The sequence below is a fragment of the Scyliorhinus torazame genome, chromosome 27 (genome assembly GCF_047496885.1).
Source record: "Scyliorhinus torazame isolate Kashiwa2021f chromosome 27, sScyTor2.1, whole genome shotgun sequence".
NCBI classification, from domain to species: Eukaryota; Metazoa; Chordata; class Chondrichthyes; order Carcharhiniformes; family Scyliorhinidae; genus Scyliorhinus; species Scyliorhinus torazame.
Window position 1 is genome coordinate 19,946,857 of NC_092733.1, and position 23,546 is coordinate 19,970,402.

Below are 23,546 nucleotides of genomic sequence, written 5' to 3' on the forward strand. Positions count from 1 at the left end.
CGCATCTTTCCACTGAAGAAGAATCCTCCGCCGGGCTACCAGGGACGCAAAGGCCAGAAGTCCGGCCTCTTTCGCCTCCTGCACTCCCGACTCCTCTGCCACCCCAAATATTGCGAGCCCCCAGCCCGGTCTGACCCTGGATCCTACCACCCTCGACACCGTCCTCGCTACGCCCTTCCAAAATTCCTCCAGCGCTGGGCATGCCCAGAACATATGGGTGTGATTTGCTGGGCTCCCTGAGCACCTAACACACTTGTCCTCACCCCCAAAGAACCTGCTCATCCTTGTCCCGGTCAAGTGTGCCCTGTGCAGCACCTTAAACTGTATGAGGCTGAGCCTCGCGCACGAAGAGGAAGAATTCACCCTCCCTAGGGCATCTGCCCACGTCCCCTCTTCGATCTCCTCTCCCAACTCCTCCTCCCACTTACCTTTCAACTCCACCACCAAGGCCTCCTCCTCCTCCTGCATCACCTGGTACGTTTCCGCGATCTTCCCCACTCCCACCCACCCCCCCCGAGAGCACCCTGTCCTGTACTGTGTGGCAGTAGCCGCGGGAATTCCACCACCTGCCGTCTGGCAAACGCCCTTAACCTGCAAGTATCTGAAGGTGTTCCCCGGGGGAGCCCGTACTTCTCCTCCAGCTCACCCAAGCTCGCGAACGTCCTGTCCACAAATAAGTCCCCCAACTTTTGTAACCCTGCCCTGTGCCACCCCGAAAACCCTCCACCTGTTCTTACTGGGGCAAACCGGTGGTTCCCCCGTAATGGGGTCCACGCCGAGGCCCCACCTTCCCCCCTATGCCGCCTCCACTGCCCCCAAATTTTGAGGGCCGCCACCACTCCCGGGCTCGTGGTATACCTCCTTGGAGGGAGCGGCAGCGGCACCGTTGCCAGCGACCCCAGACTCGTACCCACACAGGATGCCGTCTTCAGCCTCTTCCATGCAGCCCCCTCCCCTCCATCACCCACTTGCGCACCATTGTCGCATTGGCGGCCCAGTAGTACCCACAGAGGTTAGGCAGCGCCAGCCCCCCCCCCCCATCTCTACTCCGCTCCAGGAACACCCTTCTCACCCTCTGAGTCCCTCGCGCCCACACAAACCCCATTATACTCCTGTTAACCCGCCTGAAAAAAGCCTTCGGGATAAACACGGGGAGGCACTGGAACAGGAACAAAAACCTTGGGAGCACCGTCATTTTGATTGACTGCACCCTACCCGCCAGGGACAGCGGCAACGCGTCCCACCTCTTGAACTCCTCCTCCATTTGCTCCACAAGCCTTGTAAAGTTAAGCCCATGCAGGGCCCCCCAGCTCCTGGCCACCTGGACCCCCAAATATCTGAAGCTCCTCTCCGCCCTTTTTAGTGGGAGCTCGCCAATCCCCCTCTCCTGGTCCCCTAGCTGAACTACGAACAGCTCGCTCTTCCCCATATTGAGCTTGTACCCCGAAATGTCCCCGAATTCCCCAAGGATCCTCATTACCTCTGGCATTCCTCCCACCGGGTCCGCCACATACAGCAGCAGGTTGTCCGCATAAAGCGACACCCTATGCTCCTCCCCACCCCGCACCAACCCCCTCCAGTTCCTCGACTCCCTCAGTGCCATAGCCAGGGGTTCAATCGCCAGTGCGAAGAGCAGGGGGGACAGGGGACACCCCTGTCTCGTCTCTCGGTGCAACCAAAAGTACTCGGACCTCCTCCTATTTGTGGCCACACTCGCCATCGGGACCTCATACAACAGCCTAACCCACCTGACAAACCCCTCCCCAAACCCGAACCTCTTCAGCACCTCCCACAGGTACCCCCACTCACCCTAGCGAAGGCTTTCTCAGCGTCCATCGCCACCACTATCTCCGCCTCCCCCTCCCTCGCCGGCATCATGATAACGTTCAAAAGCCTCCGCACATTCGCGTTCAACTGTCTCCCCTTCACAAACCCCGTCTGGTCTTCATGAATGATCTGCGGCACACAATCCTCAATCCTCGTGGCTAAGACCTTCGCCAGCACCTTGGCATCTACATTTAGCAAGGAAATCGGTCTGTAAGACCCACATTGCAGGGGATCCTTATCTCCTTGATCCTGAAGTGGGACAAGTGCCCGGGACATCGTCGGGGTAAAGCCCCCCCCCTCCCTTGCCTCATTAAAGGTCCTAACTAACAGCGGGCCCAACAGGTCCATATATTTTTTATAGAAATTGACCGGGAAACCGTCCGACCCCGGTGCCTTCCCCGCCTGCATGCTTCCTATCCCTTTGATCAGCTCGTCCAGCCCAATCGGGGCCCCCAGTCCCGCCACCAGTCCCTCTTCCACCTTTGGAAACCTCAATTGGTCCAGGAAACGGCCCATCCCTCCCTCCTCCCGTGGGGGCTCGGATCGGTACAATTCCTCGTAGAAGTCCCTGAAGACCCCATTGATGCCAACCCCACTCCGCACCACGCTCCCTCCCGTCCTTAACTCCCCCTAGCTGCGTCCCGCTTCCGAAGCTGATGCGCCAGCATCCAGCTTGCCTTTTCCCCATACTCTTAAATCGCCCCCTGGGCCTTGCTCCACTGCACCTCCGCCTTCCTGGTGGTCACCAGGTCGAATTTAGCCTGGAGGCTGCGCCTCTTCCTCAACAATCCTTCCTCAGGCTTCTCCGCATACCTCCTGTCTACCCTCACCATCTCCCCCACCAGCCTCTCCCTCTCCCCCCGCTCCTTGTGGGCCCTAATGGAGATCAGCGCTCCCCTCACCACCACCTTCAGTGCCTCCCATACCATCCCCACTCGGACCTCCCCGTTGTCGTTGGTCTCCAGGTACCTCTCTATACTTCCTCGGACCCACTCGCTCACCTCCTCGTCCGCCAACAGCCCCACCTCCAAGCGCCACAGCGGGCACTGGTCCCTCTCCTCCCCCATCTCCAAGTCCACCCAATGCGGGGCGTGGACCGAAATGGCTATTGCCGAATACTCGGTATCCTCTACTTTCGCTATCAGCGCCCTACTCAAAATGAAAAAGTCGATTTGAGAATAAGCCTCGACATGTGAGAAGAATGAAAATTCCCTAGCCCCCGGCCTTGCAAATCTCCAAGGGTCCACCCCTCCCATTTGGTCCATAAATCCCCTCAACACTCTAGCCGCCGCCGGCTTCCTAGCCGTCCTAGACCTGGAGCGATCCAGTGCCGGATCCAACACCGTGTTAAAGTCTCCCCCCATTATCAGGCCCCCCACTTCCAAGTCTGGGATCCGACCCAACATACGCCGCATAAAACCCGCATCGTCCCAGTTCGGAGCATACACATTGACCAGTACCACCCTCTCTCCCTGCAACTTACCACTTACCATTATGTACCTACCGCTATTTTCTGCCACAATGCTCGACGCCTCGAATGACACCTTTCCCACCAAGATCACCACCCCTCGATTTTTGGCATCTAGCCCAGAGTGAAACACCTGACCTACCCACCCTTTCCTCAGTCTTACCTGGACCGTGGACTTTTCTTGACCGAGAAACTGTTGGCTGAGTCATTGACCATGGTGGACAGCGAAAGCGTGGAGCGAGAGTACACTTTATTAAGCCGGGAGCCTGAAAGCAAAAAGAGGTTCTGGTCACGTGTCTACACCCGTTCATTAATTTAAAACCTTTTACTCAAAGTGCTATTTGGCAACACTGCAACAACCTGCGGCGGGGGCAAGGTTTACCCTGCATCGCTCACGCCAGTCGAGTGGCCACTAAGGTTGCGGTAAGGAAAGTTACCGAGGGAATGTCTCAGAAATGGGGGCAGACCAAGCAGTATCGCAGCAACAGGCCCCAGGATGGAGTCTTTCATAGAACAAAGAGAAGACGAGGTCGAAAGACTCTTTCACAAAAGACATTATACTTAGCCTAGTGAATTTGCTGAAAACATTATGCAAATATTATGTTTAAACGTATAGGAATTGTCAACATTTACAAAGAATACACAGCACAACAGGTCATTCAGCCCATCTGATCCATGGCAGTGTTTATGCTCCACAAGCACCTCTTACTTCATCTCACTCTATCCCCATATACTAGGATTCTTTTCTCCACTATTCCGCTTCCCATTGAATACACCAAATGCCACACTCACCTCCCAATGTGGCAGCAGATTCCACATTCTCAGCAATCCCTGGGTAATGGAGTTTCTCCCAAGGGACGATATTATATTTGTGACTCCTAGCTCTGGCCTCCCCACCCCCTCCCGCAAGTAAAATTGCTTTCCTACCCCATCAGCCCCTCGCATAACCTCATCTGCCTCCACCAGGTCAGCCCTCAAACCACGTCGACGGAGCCCCAGCCTGTTCAACCTCTCCTGGTGCGTCGCCTCGCAGATCCAGTGATTTAGTCTCCGCCTGTGCCTCCGTGTCCTTTCTTTTTTTTCTTTCTATTTTAAAAAAAAGTTAGTGTACCCAATTCATTTCTCCCAATTACGGGGCAATTTAGCGTGGCCAATTCACCTACCTTGCACATCTTTTGGGTTGTGAGGGCGAAGCCCACGCAACACGGGGAGAACGTGCAAACCCCACACGGACAGTGACCCAGAGCCGGGAACGAACCTGGGACCTCGGCGCCGTGAGGCAACAGGGCTAACCCACTGCGCCACCCTGCTGCCTGTCCGTGTCCTTTCTCACAGTGTGGGAACCAGAACAACCGACAGCTCTCCAACCACATTGGTCAATGTTTCGAATAGAATTTTAATAGCCTGCATGGAAGCACTGGGCTGAATGGTCCCACCTCCCACTGGTACTGTAATGACTCCCAATTCACATCGGTGGGTCACTCAAGGTGGATACAAATCTATCCTTCCATTTAGTTTGTTCGAACTGATGAAAGCGCAAGTTTTAAGAAGGTATTAAACGTGCGCTGGAGTGGGCGAACGGAACGGAGTGGATTGGAGCTTGGCAGCGACCTTTCACCTTTGGGATCAGGGTTCAATCCAACCCAGGAAAAGGGGGGCAAAAGGCACCTTGGCGTCAAAGGGTACTGAACGAAATGTCAGTAGAAACAGTACAAAACTTGGTTCTGATTCCATAGGTTAATGACCATGTTATCCAGACCACGATGATGTGAATGTACCTGTGACATGAGTGGCCACATAACCAAAAGGCTCCAAGAGAGGGTAGCACAGAATTGTCTGCATCCTGACATACCATGTGCTAACCCGGAAGTCTTTGTAAATAGTATTTAATAAATTGTTCACAGTTAAACCATACTGACAATCGCAAACAAACAATAAAATGCTGGACAAACTCAGCAGGACTGGCAGCATCTGAGGAGAGAGAAACAGAGTTAATGTTTCGAGTCTTCTTGAGCTGCCGAGATCGGTCCGAGGGAAGCAAAGGCTCAATGAGACGAGACAGCATGTTTGAGCAAAGCCTCACAAACACTCGGCAATGAAATCCAAACAAATTCTGCCCTCAGTTGGCACTGAAACACTCGCAGGATGATGGGTGTATAAAAATGTGGTCAACGGTTGGGAGGCGTTATTGAAATAGGGTCAGGGGAACTTCTGGTTACTGAAGAATTTTGCAGTAGCAGTGCAGAATGAGGCCATGCGGCCCATCGAGCTTGCACCAGCCCTTGGAAAGAGCATCTTACTCAAGCCCACACCTCCACCCTATCCCCAGTCACCCCAACTAACCTTTTGGACTTTAAGGGGCAATTTAGCATGGCCAATCCACCTAACCCGCACATCTTTGGACTAGGAGGAAACTGGAGCACCCGGAGGAAACACATGCAGACACGGGGAGAACGTGCAGTCACCCAAGGCTGGAATTGACCCCGGGTCCCTGGAGCTGAGGCAGCAGTGCTAAACACTGTGCCACCCTGGGTGCATTCGGGATACCCAGAAGGTTTCCATTTCTCAAGCACATGATAAATAAAACAAAAAACATGAGCTGAAACTTAACTATGCAAAGGGTGGCGCGGTGGCACAGTGGTCAACGCTGCTGCCCCACAGGCCGGGGACCCGGGTTCGCTTCCAGCCTTGGGTGACCCCTTGTCTGGGTGGGTCTCCTCCGGGTGCTCCAGTTTCCTCCCGCAGTCCAGGGTTGTGCAGGTTAGGTGGGGTTATGGGAATAGGGTGGGGGGGGGGGTGGGCCTCGGTAAAAAGTACTCTTTCAGAGTACCAGTGCAGGCTCGATGGGCTGAATGGCCTTCTCCTGCACTGTAGGGATTCTATGTTCAAAAATATATAGGGCATATGGAGTTCAGCCATGATCCCATTGAAGGATGAGCACAGTAAGAAGTCTTACAACACCGGCTCCCATTGAAGGGTAGAACAGGCTCGATGGGCTGAATGGCCTCCCCCTATTCCCATTTGATAACCGATAGGCAAGCACAATACAACACTGTGCCATTCTTTTAACTAATGCTCAAAAGCTCATTGCACATTCATGGAATTGTGTAAATATAGAACTGTGCATTTGTCCTTGCCACAAAGATTTTTTATTTTAAATGGAAAATTCTATTGATTTGAAAAAAAAAGGGGAATAAAGGCCATGAAAGGAAAAGCAGTTATCTCGGTTTTAAAGTGGGCCATAAGATGGGATTGTTACAAGAACTTCACCCAAAGCACTCTGGGATATGAAAGCAAGATGATATTTTTGACAGTAAAAACAAACACTCAGTCCTACCAGTCAAGCATTGTTGATGTTGGTTTAGTCATATTGTATTCTGGGAAATGATGTCTACGTATCATTTTACAGCACTCCCTTAGTGTAATGTTCTTGTCGGATGGCTTGATTTATATTATAGGAACACTTGTAGCTAAAGCTATAAACGATTTATTAAAATTAACTGTGGGTCAACTATATATAAAGCAACAGATGAATAGCAATATGATCATGCACAACCAACCTCGCTCTTCCAGCTCTCCAGTCAGTCTGAGGTCACTGGACTCTAACGTTCACTTACATATTAATGAGACTCCTAATGGTCAGTCAGTGAATTACAATATCACTACACTTAGTACTGCACTGGAAGCGCACACCCAATATTGCTGGGATAAAGACATGAAATAGGGACAAAGTGCTGGAAAAAGAGGGGGAGGGAGAGAGAGAATAATCAAAGGGAAATTGACTTTGTCACGATTTTCCACAAGGGGCTCCACTCGGCCGCAAATAAACAGAGTAGGGACTGTCCATGGGGATGGTCTCTCTTTCCCTCATTCGTTTTGGAACAGACATTAAATGAAGCCTTCCAATGGCCTTTCAACACCCACCTAGCAGACCCTTCACAGGACTGCGGGTCAGCACGGAATCATCACGAAAGACGGACGACTTGGGCCGTGGCCTCTTCCCTCTGCTCGTCGAATTGGCTTTTAGAACCTTGCCCAGATCGTCCATTATTTTGAGCTGTTGCCGCCGGAGGTACTCCTGTTTGATGAAGTTCTTTTCCACTTTCTCTCCCTCCACTTGTTGCCTTAAAAATGCGACCAGCGCAAGAAAAAAAAAAATTAAAATTTAGGCCGACTTTTTAACAAAAATAGTTCACGCTCTCCTGGAAAATGCTGATCGTGGATGCACAAATAGTTTTGGGTGGGTCAACAGTGTTAACGAGGGGCAGCACGGTGGCACAGTGGTTAGCACTGCCGCCTACGGCGCTGAGGACCCGGGTTCGCATCCCGGCCCTGGGTCACTGTCCGTGTGGAGTTGCACAATCTCCCCGTGTCTGCGTGGATTTCGCCCCCACAACCCAAAAGATGTGCAGGGTAGGTGGATTGACGGACTAAATTGCCCCTAAATTGGAAAAAAAATAATTGGATACTCTAAATTTATATATTAAAAAAAAACAACCCAAAACAGTGTTAACGATGTTAAATCGATTCCGTCCTCATCCCATGTCCCCCCCCCCCCCCCCAAAGCTTCCCAGTAAAGGCGAGGTGGTAATATAATCAGGGCCTAGTTTTAAGGCTGATTAAATTGGATATCCTAAATGAAAGAATTGGGCACTTCAAATTAAAACCAAAGTCCGCTCCAGCAAGGCGTCTGCAGAATCCAAATATATAGAACTCTGCCCGGGCATGTCTTGGGCATCCCCTGAAAACCCCATCAAGTTATTATCGCTCCTACTTGAGATGCATTGGCCTATTGTCCACAGTTCCTGATAACCCATCGAGCAATCATTGCTCTGTCAACAGGTCATCAACCAGACCATTGGCCGCTGAACCCTGCCTCCTGAGACTCTGTTGGCCAAAGGCCAAGAGCAGGCAGAAAAGGAGACGGGTGGCGACAAGGGGATAAAATAGACATCCCGGACATCTAGGGACCGAAGACTCGAAGCAAAGACTCGGTGTGGGAGGTGGCCTTGACCAGACCAGAAGGAAGGAAATAAGCAAGAGCCACCGAGAATGACCTTTGCAAAGAGAACCAGAGGAACTTGGGGATCGGATCTACAGCTTACCAAACCACCTTTGTGGGTAGTATAGTCGAATCCTGGGTGCTTCTTGTATGTATAGTGGGTAATTTACAGGTTAACGAAGTGTGTTGCATTATATCTGTGTCCGTACCATTCTCCTCATTAACAAAGACACCTGGGTAAACTTTGATTAAGGAGCTGGTTGAAGTATCTGAATTGGACAGATGCAACAAGGTGCTGGATATCAGAACCACAGTTTGATTTAGCATACCATTCCAACAAGACTAGTTAGGTATCAAAGGTAAAAGCATTCAAAGTCTACAAGGTTGAAAACCATTATCAGAATGTAGCCAGTGTCAAAAAGTAAATCCCACTGCTCGTTTTACAGGGAATCAGAATCCCAATGAGCGGAATTGATGTCTATACCATGAAACAGAAACCCTTGCTTGGGAATTGTCATAATATCCACTCATGTATATAATGAGATGCAGACAGGCAGTGATTGACACACAGGATGACCAGTAAGCACACAACAGTGCAGCCAATCACCAGACAGGTCACTACCACTATAAAGCCAGAGGGCACTAGGTTTCCTGCTCTCTCGGGACCCAGCTACTGAGACTGTCAGAGTCCAAGAGCTAGCAAGTGCAAACATCATGCGGTAGCTAGTAAGTCTGGTCAGGCTACTACAAGGTCTCCAGTCAGTTCAGTATAGTGTCGACCCACAGCTGAATATGTTTATCAGTTCTATCGTTCAATAAAACAGTGTTGGATCTTCTCCATCCAGTGTTAGACGTCCGTTTCTAGCTTCCCTGCATCGAGTGCAGTCCACATCGAACCTACCTGCCTAACACATCACAAATCTTTCTCCATCAGATGTGGAGATGGCAAAGAGCTGGATTTGCGCGGCAAATGTTTTGTCCCGTCTCACCTAGGCTCCTCCTTCTTCTGCTCCTTCTCCACGTCCAACCACATTCGCCGCCTCCTGAAATCGTCAGTCCTTTTCTGCTGCTTCTCCATCAAGGCCGCCCGTTTCAAGGCCATCTCCTCCTCCGCTTTCACCTCATCCTGCAGCACATCAGAAACAAACAGGGGAAAACCAATTGCACAAAAGTTCCAAACCTGGCTTTAACCCCATACCCAGACAGAGCATCCACAATCCAATTAAATGAGAGAGGATCAAGCATGTCCAAAAAAATAAAAAAGTCAATAAAAGTTTGGCTTGGTATCATTTCCTACTGGCAGTCGATTAAACCCTTCATATTTACGAAGTACACTGAAAACCCCTGGAGAGAAAAAACATTACTTCACTCACCACCTCTCCATGTTAACTACATTAGTGGGGAGGGGGTTCCATAATTGGGTAAGAGAACCTAAGCATGCGCCATTTTGAGGACAACAGCAACGTCACAGGAATGCCTTCACCCCATCTTGCCCTGGATTACAAACCCCAACCTGCACCTTCCTGATTGGATGCTTCGAGAGTGTTGGTCACACATCTATTTTCCCACGTTCAATATTCTTAGAACTGGTAAACAACTTGCTGCAAAGAAAACTTAAAAATAAACCTGTTATTAATGCCTCGGTGATTTATGTCCCGGGTGTAGCTTGCTATATTACATTTCTCCGACTCCCATTCCTTCACCAATCCAAGTTTAAACCTCTCCCAGGTCCCCACTGATTAAATTTCTACCGGAACGTCAGGACGGCTCAAAATGCTCCACACCCATTGAAGCATAGTCACTTCAGTGATGTAGGGACAACTGGACAACAATGCACAGCAAGCTCCCACAAACAGCAAGGTGATCATGACTCTTAACCTGCTGTTTTAGGGATGTTACTCGAGGAATAGCGCCGTGGGCTATTTTACATCCAGCTGCGCAGGCGGACAGGGCTTGACGCCTCACCTGAACGACAGCACCTCCAGCAGTGCAGTGCCCCCTCAGTGCTGCAATGGAAGCGCGCCTTCATTTTATTTTTGCGCTCAAGCCTTGGACTGGGTGGTTGAACCCAGAACCTTGTGACTCCGAGGCAGAGGGGTGCCACCTACCGAGGCAGACCATCACTGAGGGAAGGCGACTTTCGGAGGTGATGTCTTTCAAATGAAACTTCAAAACCAGGTCTCTCGCACTGGCGTAAGTGATCCCATGATGCTATTTTATTGATATCCCTAGTGTCCTGGTCAATTTATATTGTTACGGACCATTGGGAGTGTCCCTTTAAGAAAGGTTTGGGCTTACCACATGCCTTGTAGCACGGCTTCAGTGATGTCACTTGTGAGTGGAGCTGGGCTGTGGTTGTCAGGTGAGGTGAGAGGGGGTTTAGTGTTTGGGTTTCAGTTTGTTGCTTTGGGACTGCAGAAGAGAAGCAATCTTTCCCTGTTTTCAGTTTAAAGCTGTTCCAGTAAACTGAAAGCACATTGGGTGTGGCAAACTGCCTTGGTAACTTTAAAGATAGAGTTGCTTTCCGGAAGGAGTTTTGAATCTGCCCGTTAGAACAGGATTAGAATCTCCGGGAAAGGACCAGTCCCATTCAAGTGAGGTTGCAGTGTGCTGGGCCATGCCCTTGTAAGGGGTTTTAGTTCATTGGATTTTGTTATTGAATTGGAACAGCTAAGGGGGATTCATCAAGATTTATATAAATAGATTATTGTAGCTGTTGTGTTTTCTTTGTTTGTAATTGATAGTAAACTCTTGATAAGTGTTTTATATATGTTAATTACATTCTTACAATAAACTTTGTTTTGATAAAAGTGCCCAGGAAGTCTGATGAATCACACCTGAAATGAAGACTCTTGTGCTCATCCCAGCAAAATTCAACATAAATGTTATAGGTCAGGTGAGCTTCATAATACACTTTGGAATTTCTAAGCCCTAGCCCATAACAATATAAATTGACCAGGACACTAGGGATATCAATAAAATAGCATCATGGGATCACTTACGCCAGTGCGAGGGACCTGGTTTTGAAATTTCATTTGAATGACATCACCTCCGAAAGTCGCCTTCCCTCAGTGATAGAACAAAGAACAAAGAAAATTACAGCAGAGGAACAGGCCCTTCGGCCCTCCCAGCCTGCATCGATCCAGATCCTTTATCTAAACCTGTCGCCTATTTTCCAAGGATCTACTTCCTTCTGTCTAGATGCATCTTAAATGATGCTATCGTGCCCGCCTCTACCACCTCCGCTGGCAAAGTGTTCCAGGCACCCACCACCCTCTGCGTAAAAAACTTTCCCCGCACATCTCCCTTAAACTTTCCCCCTCTCGCCTTGAAATCGTGACCCCTTGTAATTGACACCCCCACTCTTGGAAAAAGCTTGTTGCTATCCACCCTGTCCATACCTCTCATAATTTTGTAGACCTCAATCAGGCCCCCCCCTCAACCTCCGTCTTTCCAACGAAAACAATCCTAATCTCCTCAACCTTTCTTCATATCTAGCACCCTCCATGCCAGGCAACATTCTGGTGAACCTCCTCTGCACCCTCTCTAAAGCATCCACATCCTTCTGGTAATGTGGCGACCAGAACTGCACGCAGTGTTCCAAATGTGGCCTAACCGAAGTCCTATACAACTGTAACATGACCTGCCGACTCTTGTACTCAATACCCTGTCCGATGAAGGCAAGTATGCTGTATGCCTTCTTGACCACTCTATCGACCTGCGTTGCCACCTTCAGGGTACAATGGACCTGAACCCCCAGTGATGGTCTGCCTCAGTAGGTGGCACCCCTCTGCCTCGGAGTCACAAGGTTCTGGGTTCAACCCCCAGTCCAAGGCTTGAGCGCAAAAATAAAATGAAGGCTGCAGTTCCATTGCAGCACTGAGGGGGCACTGCACTGCTGGAGGTGCTGTTGTTCAGGTGAGGTGTCAAGGCCTGTCCGCTTGCGCAGGTGGATGTAAAATAGCCCACAGCGCTATTTCGAAGAGCAGCAGGGTGTTCTCCCCAGTGTCCTGGCCCAAATCTAGCCCTCAATGACCAGGTATATCTATTCTTGTGATGTTTGAGGGGGAGAAGCTGGAATCAGATGTGATGGTTTTGCAATTCAGTAAAGATAACTACAAAGACAAGAGGGAGGAGCTGGCCAGAGTTGATTGGAAGGCGAGCCGAGCAGGGAAGATGGTGGAACAGCAATGGCAGGGGTTTTTAGGGGTTATTCGGGAGGCAAAACAGAAATTCATCCCAACGAGGAGGAAACATGCTAAGGGGAGGACGAGGCATCCATGACTGACGAGGGAAGTTAAGGACAGCATAAAAGCAAAAGAAGAAGAATAGAAGGAGATGAGGTTCAGTGGGAAGCCAGAGGATTGGGAAGCCTGTAAAAATAAATAGTGGACAATAAGGGGGGAGAAGATGAAATGAGTGCAAGCTAGCTAGTAATATAAAAGAAGATAGCAAGAGTTTTTTTCCCCCAATATGTAAAAGGTAAGAGAGAGGCAAGAATAGACATTGGACCACTGGAAAATGAGGCTGGAGGTAGCAATAGGAAACAAAGAAATGGCAAGGGAACTGAATAGTTACTTCACGGTGGAGGACACCAGTGGGATACCAGAACTTCAGGATAATCAGGGGGCAGAGGTGACTGCAGTGGTCATCACTAAGGAGAAGGTTGTGGGGAACTTGAAAGGTTTGAAGGTGGATAAGTCACCTGGACCAGATCGACTACACCCCAGGGTTCTAAAGGAGAAAGCTGAGGAGATTGTGGAGGCATTGGTGGTGATATTTCAGGAATCACTGAAGGCAGGAAGGGTCCCAGAGGACTAGAAAGTGGCTAATGTAACACCCCTGTTTAAGAAGGAAAGAAGGCAGAAGATGGCAAATTATAGGCTGGTTAGCCTGACTTCAGTCATTGCAAAGATTTGAGAGTAGATTAAAGATGAGATTGTGGAGTACTTGGAAGTGCATGATAAAATAGGACTGAGTCAGCACAGTTTTGGCAAGGGGAGATCATGTCAGACAAATCTGTTAGAATTCTTTGAGGCGGTAACAAGGAAGTTAGACAAAGAAGAACCAGTGGACGTGATCTATTTAGATTTCCAGAAGGCCTTTGACGGTGCCATATAGGAGGCTGTTAAATAAGTTAACAGCCCATGGTGTGAAGGATAAGATGAAAAATGAAATGAAATGAAAATCGCTTATTGTCACAGGTAGGCTTCAAATGAAGTTACTGTGAAAAGCCCCGAGTCGCCACATTCCGGTGCCTGTTTGGTGAGGCTGGTACGGGAATTGAACCATTCTGCTGGCCTGCCTTGGTCTGCTTTAAAAGCCAGCTCTTTAGCCGTGCGCTAAACCAGCTCCTATACTGGCATGGATAGATGATTGGCTGACTGACCGAAGGCAGAGAGTGGGGATAAAGGGGTCTTTTTCAGGATGGCAGCCGGTGACTAGTGGTGTGCCTCAGGGGTCAGTGTTGGGACCACAGATATTCACAATATGCGTTAACAATCTGGAACAAGGAACTGAAGGCACTGTTAAATCTGCAGATGATACAAAGATACGCAGAGGGATAGGTAGTATTGAGGAAGCGGGGGGGGGCTGCAGAAGGATGTAATCAGGCTAGGAGAGTGGGCAATGAAGTGGCAGATAGAATACAATTCCATAAAGTGTGAGGTTATTCACTTTGGAAGGAGAAATGGAGGTATAGACTATTTTCTAAACGGGAAATGGCTTCGGAAATCAGAAGCACAAAGGGACTTGGGAGTCCTCATTCAGGATTCTCTTCAGGTTAACGTGCAGGTTCAGTCGGCAGTTAGGAAGGCAAATGCAATTTTAGTATTCATGTCGAGAGGGCAAGAGCAAGGATGTACTTCCGAGGTGATATAAGACTCTGGTCAGACCCCATTTGGAGTACTGAAAGCAGTTTGGGCCCCGTATCTAAGGAAGGATGTGCTGGCCTTGGAAAGGGTCTCGAGGAGGTTCACAAGAATGATCCCTGGAATGAAGAGCTTATCGTACGAGGGACGATTGAGGACTCTGGGTCTGTACTCATTGGAGTTTAGGAGGATGAGGGGGGATCTTATTGAAACTTACAGAATACTGAGAGGCCTGGATAGAGTGGACGCGGAGAGGATGTTTCCACTAGTGGGAGAGACTAAGAACGCGAGGGCACAGCCTCAGACTGAAGGGACGATCCGTTAAAACAGAGATTAGGAAGATGGTGAATCTGTGGAACCAATGCCACAGAAGGCTGTGGAGACCCAATCACTGAGTGTCTTTAAGACAGAGATAGATAGATTCTTGATTCATAAGGGGATCAGGGGTTATGGGGAGAAGGCAGGAGAATGGGGTTGAGAAACATATCAGCCATGATTGAATGGTGGAGCAGACTCGATGGGTCGAATGGCTTAATTCTGCTCCTATGTCTTCTAGTCTTATCACCCTGCGGTTCGTGGGATCTTGCCCTGCACAGAGTGGCTGATGAATTTCCTACATTACTACTATGACTACACTTCTCGATTGTCTGTAAAGAGCTTTGAAGAGTGCAGTGAACAAAGAGCAAAGAAATGTACAGCACAGGAACAGGCCCTTCGGCCCTCTAAGCCTGCGCCGACCATGCTGCCTGTCTAAACTATAATCTTCTACACTTCCTGGGTCCATATCCCTCTATTCCCATCCTATTCATGTATTTGTCAAGATGCCCCTTAAGCGTCACGTATCGTCCCTGCTTCCACCACCTCCTCCGGCAGCGAGTTCCAGGCACCCACTACCCTCTGTGTAAAAAACTTGCCTCGTACATCTCCTCTAAACCTTGCCCCTCGCACCTTAAACCTATGCCCCCTAGTAATTGACCCCTCTACCCTGGGGAAAAGCCTCTGACTATCCACTGTGTCTATGCCCCTCATAATTTGTAGACCTCGATCAGGTCGCCCCTCAACCTCCGTCGTTCCAGGGAGAACAAACCGAGTTTATTCAACCACTCCTCATAGTGAATGCCCTCCATACCAGGCAACATCCTGGTAAATCTCTTCTGCACCCTCTCTAAAGCTTCCACATCCTTCTGGTAGTGTGGCGACCAGAATTGAACACTGTACTCCAAGTGTGGCCTAAGGTTCTATCCAGCTGCAACAGGGTTTGCCAATTTTTATACTCAATGCCCTGGCCAATGAAGGCAAGCATGCCGTATGCCTTCTTGACTACCTTCTCCACCTGTGTTGCCCCTTGCAGTGACCTGTGGACCTGTACACCTAGATCTCCCTGACTGTCAATACTCGAGTGGTTGTGAGAAGGACTGCATTTATAGTGTGTTCAAGTGTGGGATTTGAACCCATAACCTTTTGACTCAGAGATACGAGTGCTACCCACTGAGCCAAAGCTGACACATAATGATAATGTTGTTAAAAATATATATATCCCTGCACTATGAATAGTGCAAATCCTGCTGGAGCACCATTAGTCATCATTCTTCACAAAACCTTCATTCATTTGCCACTGATTTTTACTTCCTATTCTCCAAGGCAAATTTTCAATTCACTTATTAGTTCAGTATTACAGGATAAAGCACTTAAAATAATTAAATCCCATACAACAGAAACTCCATTGAGAGCAACACTCATCTATATAACCCCAGGATAACACTTTAATATAAGTGGCAAAGGAACGAAAGGTTGTGGAGGATTTTAGAAATTGTCATATTTTATACAGTAATGTTATTAAAACCTGGGTTAAGATGCATACAGACAGTATGACTGCTAGAGCGGTGATTATGGTGTCGTAAAAGTGAGGTTATTATTGATTTGCAGGTGAAGTGATACGTTAATAGGTCACGAGAACCATTTACTTGTTTACAAATAGCTAGCTAATGGAATATAGTTTAGGTCTGACCGGCTCTGGGGTGTAGCTAATTAATGAGAAGTATTGGGTTAGATCCTGGCTAAACAAGTCAAGAGGCATCTTATAAGAAGAGACAAATGAATGCCTTATGTTTTGGGTACATGTGATGTAGTTAACGGGAGGAGCCTGGTCTGTCTGGTGAGTCCGTAGGTTCAAGGGGCGAGATTCTCCGACCACCCGCCGGGTCGGAGAATCGCCGGGGGCTGGCGTGAATCCCGCCCCCGCCAGTTGCCAAATTCTCCACCACCGGATATTCGGCGGGGGCGGGAATCGCACCGCGCCGGTTGGCGGGCCTTCCCGCACGATTCTCCGGCCCGGATGGGCCGAAGTCCCGCTGCTAAAATGCCTGTCCCGCCGGCGTAGATTAAACCACCTATCTTACCGGCGGGACAAGGCGGCGCGGGCGGGCTCTGGGGTCCTGGGGGGGTCCTGGGGCGATCTGGCCCTGGGGGGTGTCCCCACGGTGGCCTGGCCCGCGATCGGGGCCCACCGATCCGCGGGCGGGCCTGTGCCGTGGGGGCACTCTTTCCCTTCCACCTTCGCCATGGTCTCCACCATGGCGGAAGCGGAAGGGACTCTCTCCACTGCGCATGCGCGGGAATGCCGTCAGCGGCCGCTAACGCTCCCGCGCATGCGCCGCCCGGAGGTGTCATTTCCGCACCAAAGGCCTTTTCTGCCAGCTGGCGGGGCGGAAATTCGTCCGGCGCCGGCCTAGCCCCTTAAGGTTGGGGCTCGGCCCCCAAAGACGCGGAGGATTCCGCACCTTTGGGGCGGCGCGATGCCCGACTGATTTGCGCCGTTCTGGGGGCCAGTCGGCGGACATCGCGCTGTTTCCGGAGAATTTCGCCCTAGAACTCTAATCTTAACAGACGTTTTTTGGCTTGGTTCTGTAAGTTTCTCCCTCCAAAGATTCTGCACAGAGAAAAGCAAGAACAACTCTGGTTGTTAACTTTATTCATGGATGGTATTTAAAATACATTGGTTTGCTTATTTGGAATATAGTGGCAGGTTTAGGAAGTAGGTTGAGATTTTTTTCTTTTACTCAAGAACTATTGTAACTGCCAACTGTAAAGCTATTTCTTTGTTGCTACTGTGGTTATTTCTGTGGTTAAATTAAAGTTGTTTTCAATGTAAATGATACCTATTGGTCAGTGTTATCGTCCTGTGGAGCAGTAACATTTCCTCTCAGTTTTACAAATTGCAAATAGTCGAGTTAACAGCCATACACATAGTATGACTGCTAGAGTTGTGATTAAGGTGTCGTAAAAATGAGATGATCACTGATTTGCAGGTGAAGTGTTGATTTTGACAACCATTTACTCATTTACAGATAGCTACTAATAGACTATTGCTCATGTTTGAAGGACCCTTGGGGGTGTAGATAATTAATGAGGGGTATTGTGTTGGTTCTGGCGAAACAAAGTCGAGTGATCCTAACAATATACATTTGAACTGGAAAAATCTGCAGGGCTACGGGGAGGAACGGGGCACATTAAAAACGCTCTTTCTAAAAGGTTGGACGGAATGTGCTCCTCCTAGTGGTATAACGCTACAACAGTAACTGCAGTTCAGAAAGATATTAATGTGGCATGAATCAACAACTTGAAGATTCATTCTTAAAGCAAACAGACTTAAGCAGAATATTGCATTTGGAGACGAACCAATATGATGCACCTGACATTGTTCCCAAGACCCAGTGATCTCAGGCCAAGAGCTGGTGTGTGTGTGCCCACCCCCGCCCCAGAACTGGTCATCCCAAGACCGGGATGGAGTGTAAAAATTCTTTAATCGCTGATTACAACCCTGACTGTGGCCGATTTGGAACTTGGGTTTTCAGTTGTGACCGGGTAAGATTAGCATTTCTGGCAATCTCGTCCAGTGGTATTTTTAAATCATACAGGACCAGTCTGACTAACATTTCGCGTGCGCTGAATACATCACTTTTAGTCATCCTATTTTTTTTTTTAAGAAACTTAAAAATAAAATTCCAATTAAGGGGCAATTTAACGTGGCCAATTCACCTACCCTGTTCACCACCCTGCTGAGCAGTCCTACCCAGATATACCCACCCTGAACCCATTATTCCGCACTCAACTTATTTTTAGACTTGCAAGACAATGAGTGCTCCATTCATTCATATTTTGGTGAATATGACTACACAGCTTTTTTAAAAAATGATTGTTTGTATTGTCGTCATCTTTTACACTTCTCTACCCTCTTGCCCATCCCTAATTTTCACTGCTCAACATTGGTCGCCTTGCCTTTAGGTGCCTGGGTTCAACTCTGGAATCCCCTCCCTACCTCACCATCCATCTATAAGACGCTCCTCAAAAACGACCCCTTGACCAAGCTTTTTGGCCACTGGTTCGAATGTCTCCTTGCGTGCAAATCGGATTAGAGAGCGTTGTACATCCAAAACGTAGCTCTCCTGATTTTTTTCTTTGCTCATGAATGGGAGATGGGACGGGTGTTAGCAATAATAATCTTTATCGTCACAAGTCGGCTTCATTGTGGGACAGGTGTTAGTAATAATAATCTTTATTGTCACAAGTAGGCTTCATTGCAATGAAGTTACTGTGAAAATTCCCGAGTTGCCACATTCCGGCGCCTGTTCGGGTACAGTTAGAATTCAGAATGTCCAATTCACCTAACAAACATCTTTCGGGACAAATGGGAGGAAACCGGAGCACCCGGAGGAAACCCACGCGGAAACGGGGAGAACGTGCAGACTCCAAGCTGGGTCCCTGGCGCTGTGAAGCAACAGTGCTAACCACTGTGCCGCCCAAGGACAGCCTATGATCTTCAGTGCTGTACACACTGGCAATCCAAAACATCCCAAGCGCCATAACAACAACTTGTGGGCAGCACGGTGGCGCAGTGGTTAGCATTGCTGCCTCACGGCGCCGAGGTCCCAGGTTCGATCACGGCTCTGGGTCACTGTCCGCGTGGAGTTTGCACATTCTCCCCGTGTTTGCGTGGGTTTCGCCCCCACGACCCAAAAAGATGTGCAGGCTAGGTGGATTGGCCGCACCAAATTCCCCTTAATTGGAAAAAATGAATTGGGCACTCTTAAATTTATAAAAAGAAGAAAAAAAGAAAACAACAACAACTTAATACCGCACCGTTAAAAATGAGTTAAACAGCCCAAGGCTGTTGTCAAACAGAATAGGACACTGAGCCATAAGGAGATATTAGGATAGACAGCCAATATTTGGTCCAAGGGATAGACTTTAAGGAGCTTCTTAAAGAGAGACGCACACACATTATTAGGTTCCAAAATACATTCAGAAATAATCCCATGCCAGGCACAAGAATCGGTAGTTTTCATTTGACCATACCAAGTCCCCAGTAGTGTTTCTAGTAAAAGAGAGGTGATGTGACAAGGGACAAAGAATAGATTCACCAACCTTGAAGAAGAAGCCAACAGACTTTGGTTCAGAATCCATTTGGTCACTTGTGGATTCACTCACACCCTCTGAGCCATCTTCACTTTCCTCAGGGCCTTTTAAGGAGGACAGCGGTATCTCGATTAAACTAGTCCTTTTAACAATGGTGGCACCGACCTTCATTCCACCGTTAGGCTGCTCGTCCGTCTGCCCACCCGTCTTTCGAGGTACTATTGGCCCCACCGGCCGGAGATTACCTTCACTTTCAAGGTCCAAGTGGGGTTCGTCAGGCCCCGCCGCTGAAGGTTCATTTGACTGGCCAACAAGGCTCGCAATTAGTCCAACTGGCCTTTGCTTTGGCCGGACACCAACATCCAGCTCTTCGTTATCAGTGCCGAAACAAATGGAAGACTTGGTTTGGACCGTCACCAGGCTCGGCGAGAACCTGCGGAGGTGAGGCAAGGTGTCGACGTCCTGCGGGGGTGTAAGGACGCGGGTTATAGGCGTGATCTTCAGCTCGGCCGGCCGCGAGTGCCTCGGGCTCTTTGGAGGGGCTGAATTGGTCTTCTTCTGGTCGGACTGGGGCGAGCGGGTGACAGAAGAAACCGGTTTGCGCGAGGGCGAGGGCGAGGGGGACGAAAGCTCAGCAGAGCGGGACGGCTGGAAATCGCGCGTTGGCCGCTGCGAGGACGGTTTGGGGGCAGGGATTACCCAAGCCTGCACGGTTTTCTTCTCCATCAGTGTCTCTTGCTGTTGTGCCAAGCGCTGCATGTCAATTTGCAGGGAGGACAAGGCCGAGTTGAGTTTGGCAACCGCATTGTTATACTCCCCAATATCCGAGTCCACCTCTGGTTCTTTTGGGGATTCGGATACCCTTAGTTTCCCATCTTTTTCTCCATTGTCCTTGCTAGGACTTTCCGCGTGATCTTTTTCCAACGTTCTTCCATCCCTTCCCTTAAAATCAGGCTGCATTGGACTTTCATTTTCGTCATCTTCGTCATCCTCAATTTTTGACAACCTTTCTTCCAGGGATAACTTCCTCTTGTCTTCATCCTCCGAGGCTCCGTTTTCCGGCTCCCCCACTTCCTCTTTCTTCTTCAACTGCAGGAATGCGCTCTTCCCTAACCGCTGCCGGTGCTTAGCAAAAATAGCCTCAATCCTCTTCTTCTGAGCCTCAATAGCTCGCCGTTTCTCCTCCAGCCTAATCCCCAGTTGAGTCATCTCAGTGGCCAGGGCCTGGTTCTGGCTGGGAGTCTCCTCAGGCCTTTGACTCCAGGACGCCATCTGCTGGTCGTTGAGGTCCGAGCTATCGGGCGTCGTCTTCTGGGAGCTGCTGGACTTGGAGTCGGGTGGGTTGATCTTCTTCATCTTCCGCTCGGCAAAGTTGGTCATCTTCACGCCCGAGCCGGAGGAGGCCACGCTCTCGGCCTGCGAGCTGATCGAGCTGAGGCATGAGGTGCACTCGTCTTTGCTGCCGGAGTCCTTCTCGTGAGCAGCCCGCGAGCAGTCCTCCGCGTCGGAATCCAGACTGTTGTCTCTCAGGACGGAGTCGTCGTCCCGGGAGAGGTTACCGTCTTCTGACAGAGCGACTCCGCTGCTCAGCTGTTCCCCACCAGGCGCGAGAACCCCGGGCTCCTTAGCTGCGTCCGCGGACTTGTGCGGAGGGTTGAGCTCGAGTTTGGACGGACTCGTCTTGGGTTTTAGAAAACGTTCCGACAGTTCAGGCCGATGGAGAAAGAAGCCATCTGCTGCTCCCTCGGGGCGCAGTCTGGGTTCAAGTTTATCTGTGTTATGAATTATTTTCAGCGCTTCTTCAATTGTTGGCAGCTCGGTGTAATTATGATCATCGATGACGCCATTTTGAACAGGCCTGTGGAGATCTTTCTCCATCTTATTGGCCAATTGCGGTGTCTTTCGCGGTGTTCCCGGCGACACCACTGGCCCATTCTCATTGGCTAGCTCCTCCTGCCCGAGGTAACCGGGGTCCTCCGAGGAATTGCACACGGCCCTCGGCAAACAGTTCTGAGATCGATAGGCGTTGGATGCGAGGCTGTCCGAACTCACCGACCTCATTAACCCGACAGGGTTGCCCATGACTACGTCCACATCGCTGTCTAAGCCAAAGGGAATGCTGAAGGACACGGCTTGTGACAACGGCCTGCACAAAGAAAGAAATCAAGATCCACGTTACATTAGATAGGTTGAAAGGTCAGATGTTACTTTTCAAGACAAGACTGGGTTTTGGTTACAAAAAGGACTCTCGCTATGTTCTGCTCTCACCCTCAGCCAGCGAACATCAGGAAATGGCCCAAACATGAAATCGCGGCTTGCACTCATTTCTTAGCTCTCCAAAACCTGTGCCTAACAGATGATATTCCACGTCTGAAGTTGCAACGGGACAATGTACGCACACCATCAGCCAGGATGTGATTGAAAGGCGGATCAGGCTCGGAGAGCTGAATTGCCCACTTCTGCTTCCGAACCTGCCAGCACACAGGAGCAAGCCAAGCGGACTTCCAACCTCGCCCTGCCATTGAAGAGGATTTCCCAGATAATCTACTTCGACTCCACATTGCTACACCATATCCCTCAATTCCCGATTACAGTTCGTATCTGTTGCAGTGGCGAATGGGACCCCGGGCCCGCCCGACGCAGGGAGCAGCGCCCCGGGCCCGCCTGACGCAGGGAGCAGCGCCCCGGGCCGGGCTAATTGACGGAGCCCGCTACAGAGTTTAGTCTCTCTCCCTGTAGTTGACGGGAATGAGTTCAACGTGGTCATTTTTAGAAAGAGAAAGGAAGCTGGAAACATTCTCCAGCACGGAGTTAACAACATTCATTGAGAACATCACGAGCTAAAATTTCTAGCTGGGCCTGTGCCCTACTTTTTCTTATACACAAAAGTAGGCCATTTCTCACGGGGGTGACTGAATCTTAACAACAGAATGTATCAAATTGCAACACGACTGTTGCTTCGCTGCTGCAGGGAAAAGGGGACCAACATCAATCCTCTGCAGAGACACGGGACAGCTCCAGTTCCTTTGTGCCTTGAAATACCACCAAGCTCCGTCCTCGACCCATCAATTAATAGCCCTAGTGGCTACTGATGTACAATTCACAGGCCCAACCCAGACCCGCACCCCCACCACCCAGACCCCCACCCCCCCATGCACCCCACACAAGAAGCCAACTCATTGTATCCAACACTTGCACCACTGGAAATTCAGAGTTGGAAATGGGGGAAGAGAGCAAACAGAATAGAGTTTTCTCAAAGCAGGTTCCTCCCTCACACTGGGAGTGGAAACGAGGATACATTCTTGAAATGGTGCAAGGGTGCTGAAATACTCAGATGGCAGTGTCAGGGAATCAGCAGAATCCCTATTAGAAGGAGGCCATTCCACCCATCGAGTCTGCGCTGACCCTCTGAAAGAGCATCCTACCCAAGGCCAAGACCCCGCCCTATTCCTGGTGCCCCAACTAACCTTTTGGACATCTTAAGGGGCAATTTATCATGGCCAATTCAGCTCAGCTGCACATCATTGGCCTGTGGGAGGAAACCGGAGCACCCGGAGGAAACCCACGCAGACACGGGGAGGGAAAATGTGCAAACGCCACACAGCCAGTCAAGGTCGGAATTGAACCCGGTTCCCAAGCGCGGTGAGGCAGCAGTGCTAACCGCTGTGCCAACATGCCGCCCAATTTCTTGCCGATAGCAGCGAGAGTGAAAAGTTCAAGTGGTGGAATACAACTTGGGGCCTACATCACAGGACATGTTGAACATCATCGTTGCTACCGTTATAGATGTTTCAATAAGATTAGGGAGGGTGGTAAAAGAGGTGGGGGGGTGGCATTGTTAATTAGAGATACTATAACAGCTGCAGAAAGGCAATTCGAGCAGTATCTACCTACTGAGGTACTATGGGATTGAAGTCAGAAATAGGAAAGGAGCAGTCACCTTGTTAGGAGTTTTCTATAGGCC

The 23,546-nt window shown here is 49.6% G+C and overlaps 1 protein-coding gene across 1 annotated transcript in view; it reads right to left on the bottom strand.

Moving 5' to 3' along the window:
* Window positions 1-23,546, bottom strand: part of camsap3 (calmodulin regulated spectrin-associated protein family, member 3) — a 233,762-nt gene that overhangs the window by 23,236 nt on the left and 186,980 nt on the right. The window contains 4 exon segments of the mRNA XM_072491073.1: window positions 3,459-3,561; window positions 7,220-7,419; window positions 9,287-9,423; window positions 19,592-21,728. Coding sequence (XP_072347174.1) covers window positions 3,459-3,561; window positions 7,220-7,419; window positions 9,287-9,423; window positions 19,592-21,728 — 2,577 coding nt within the window.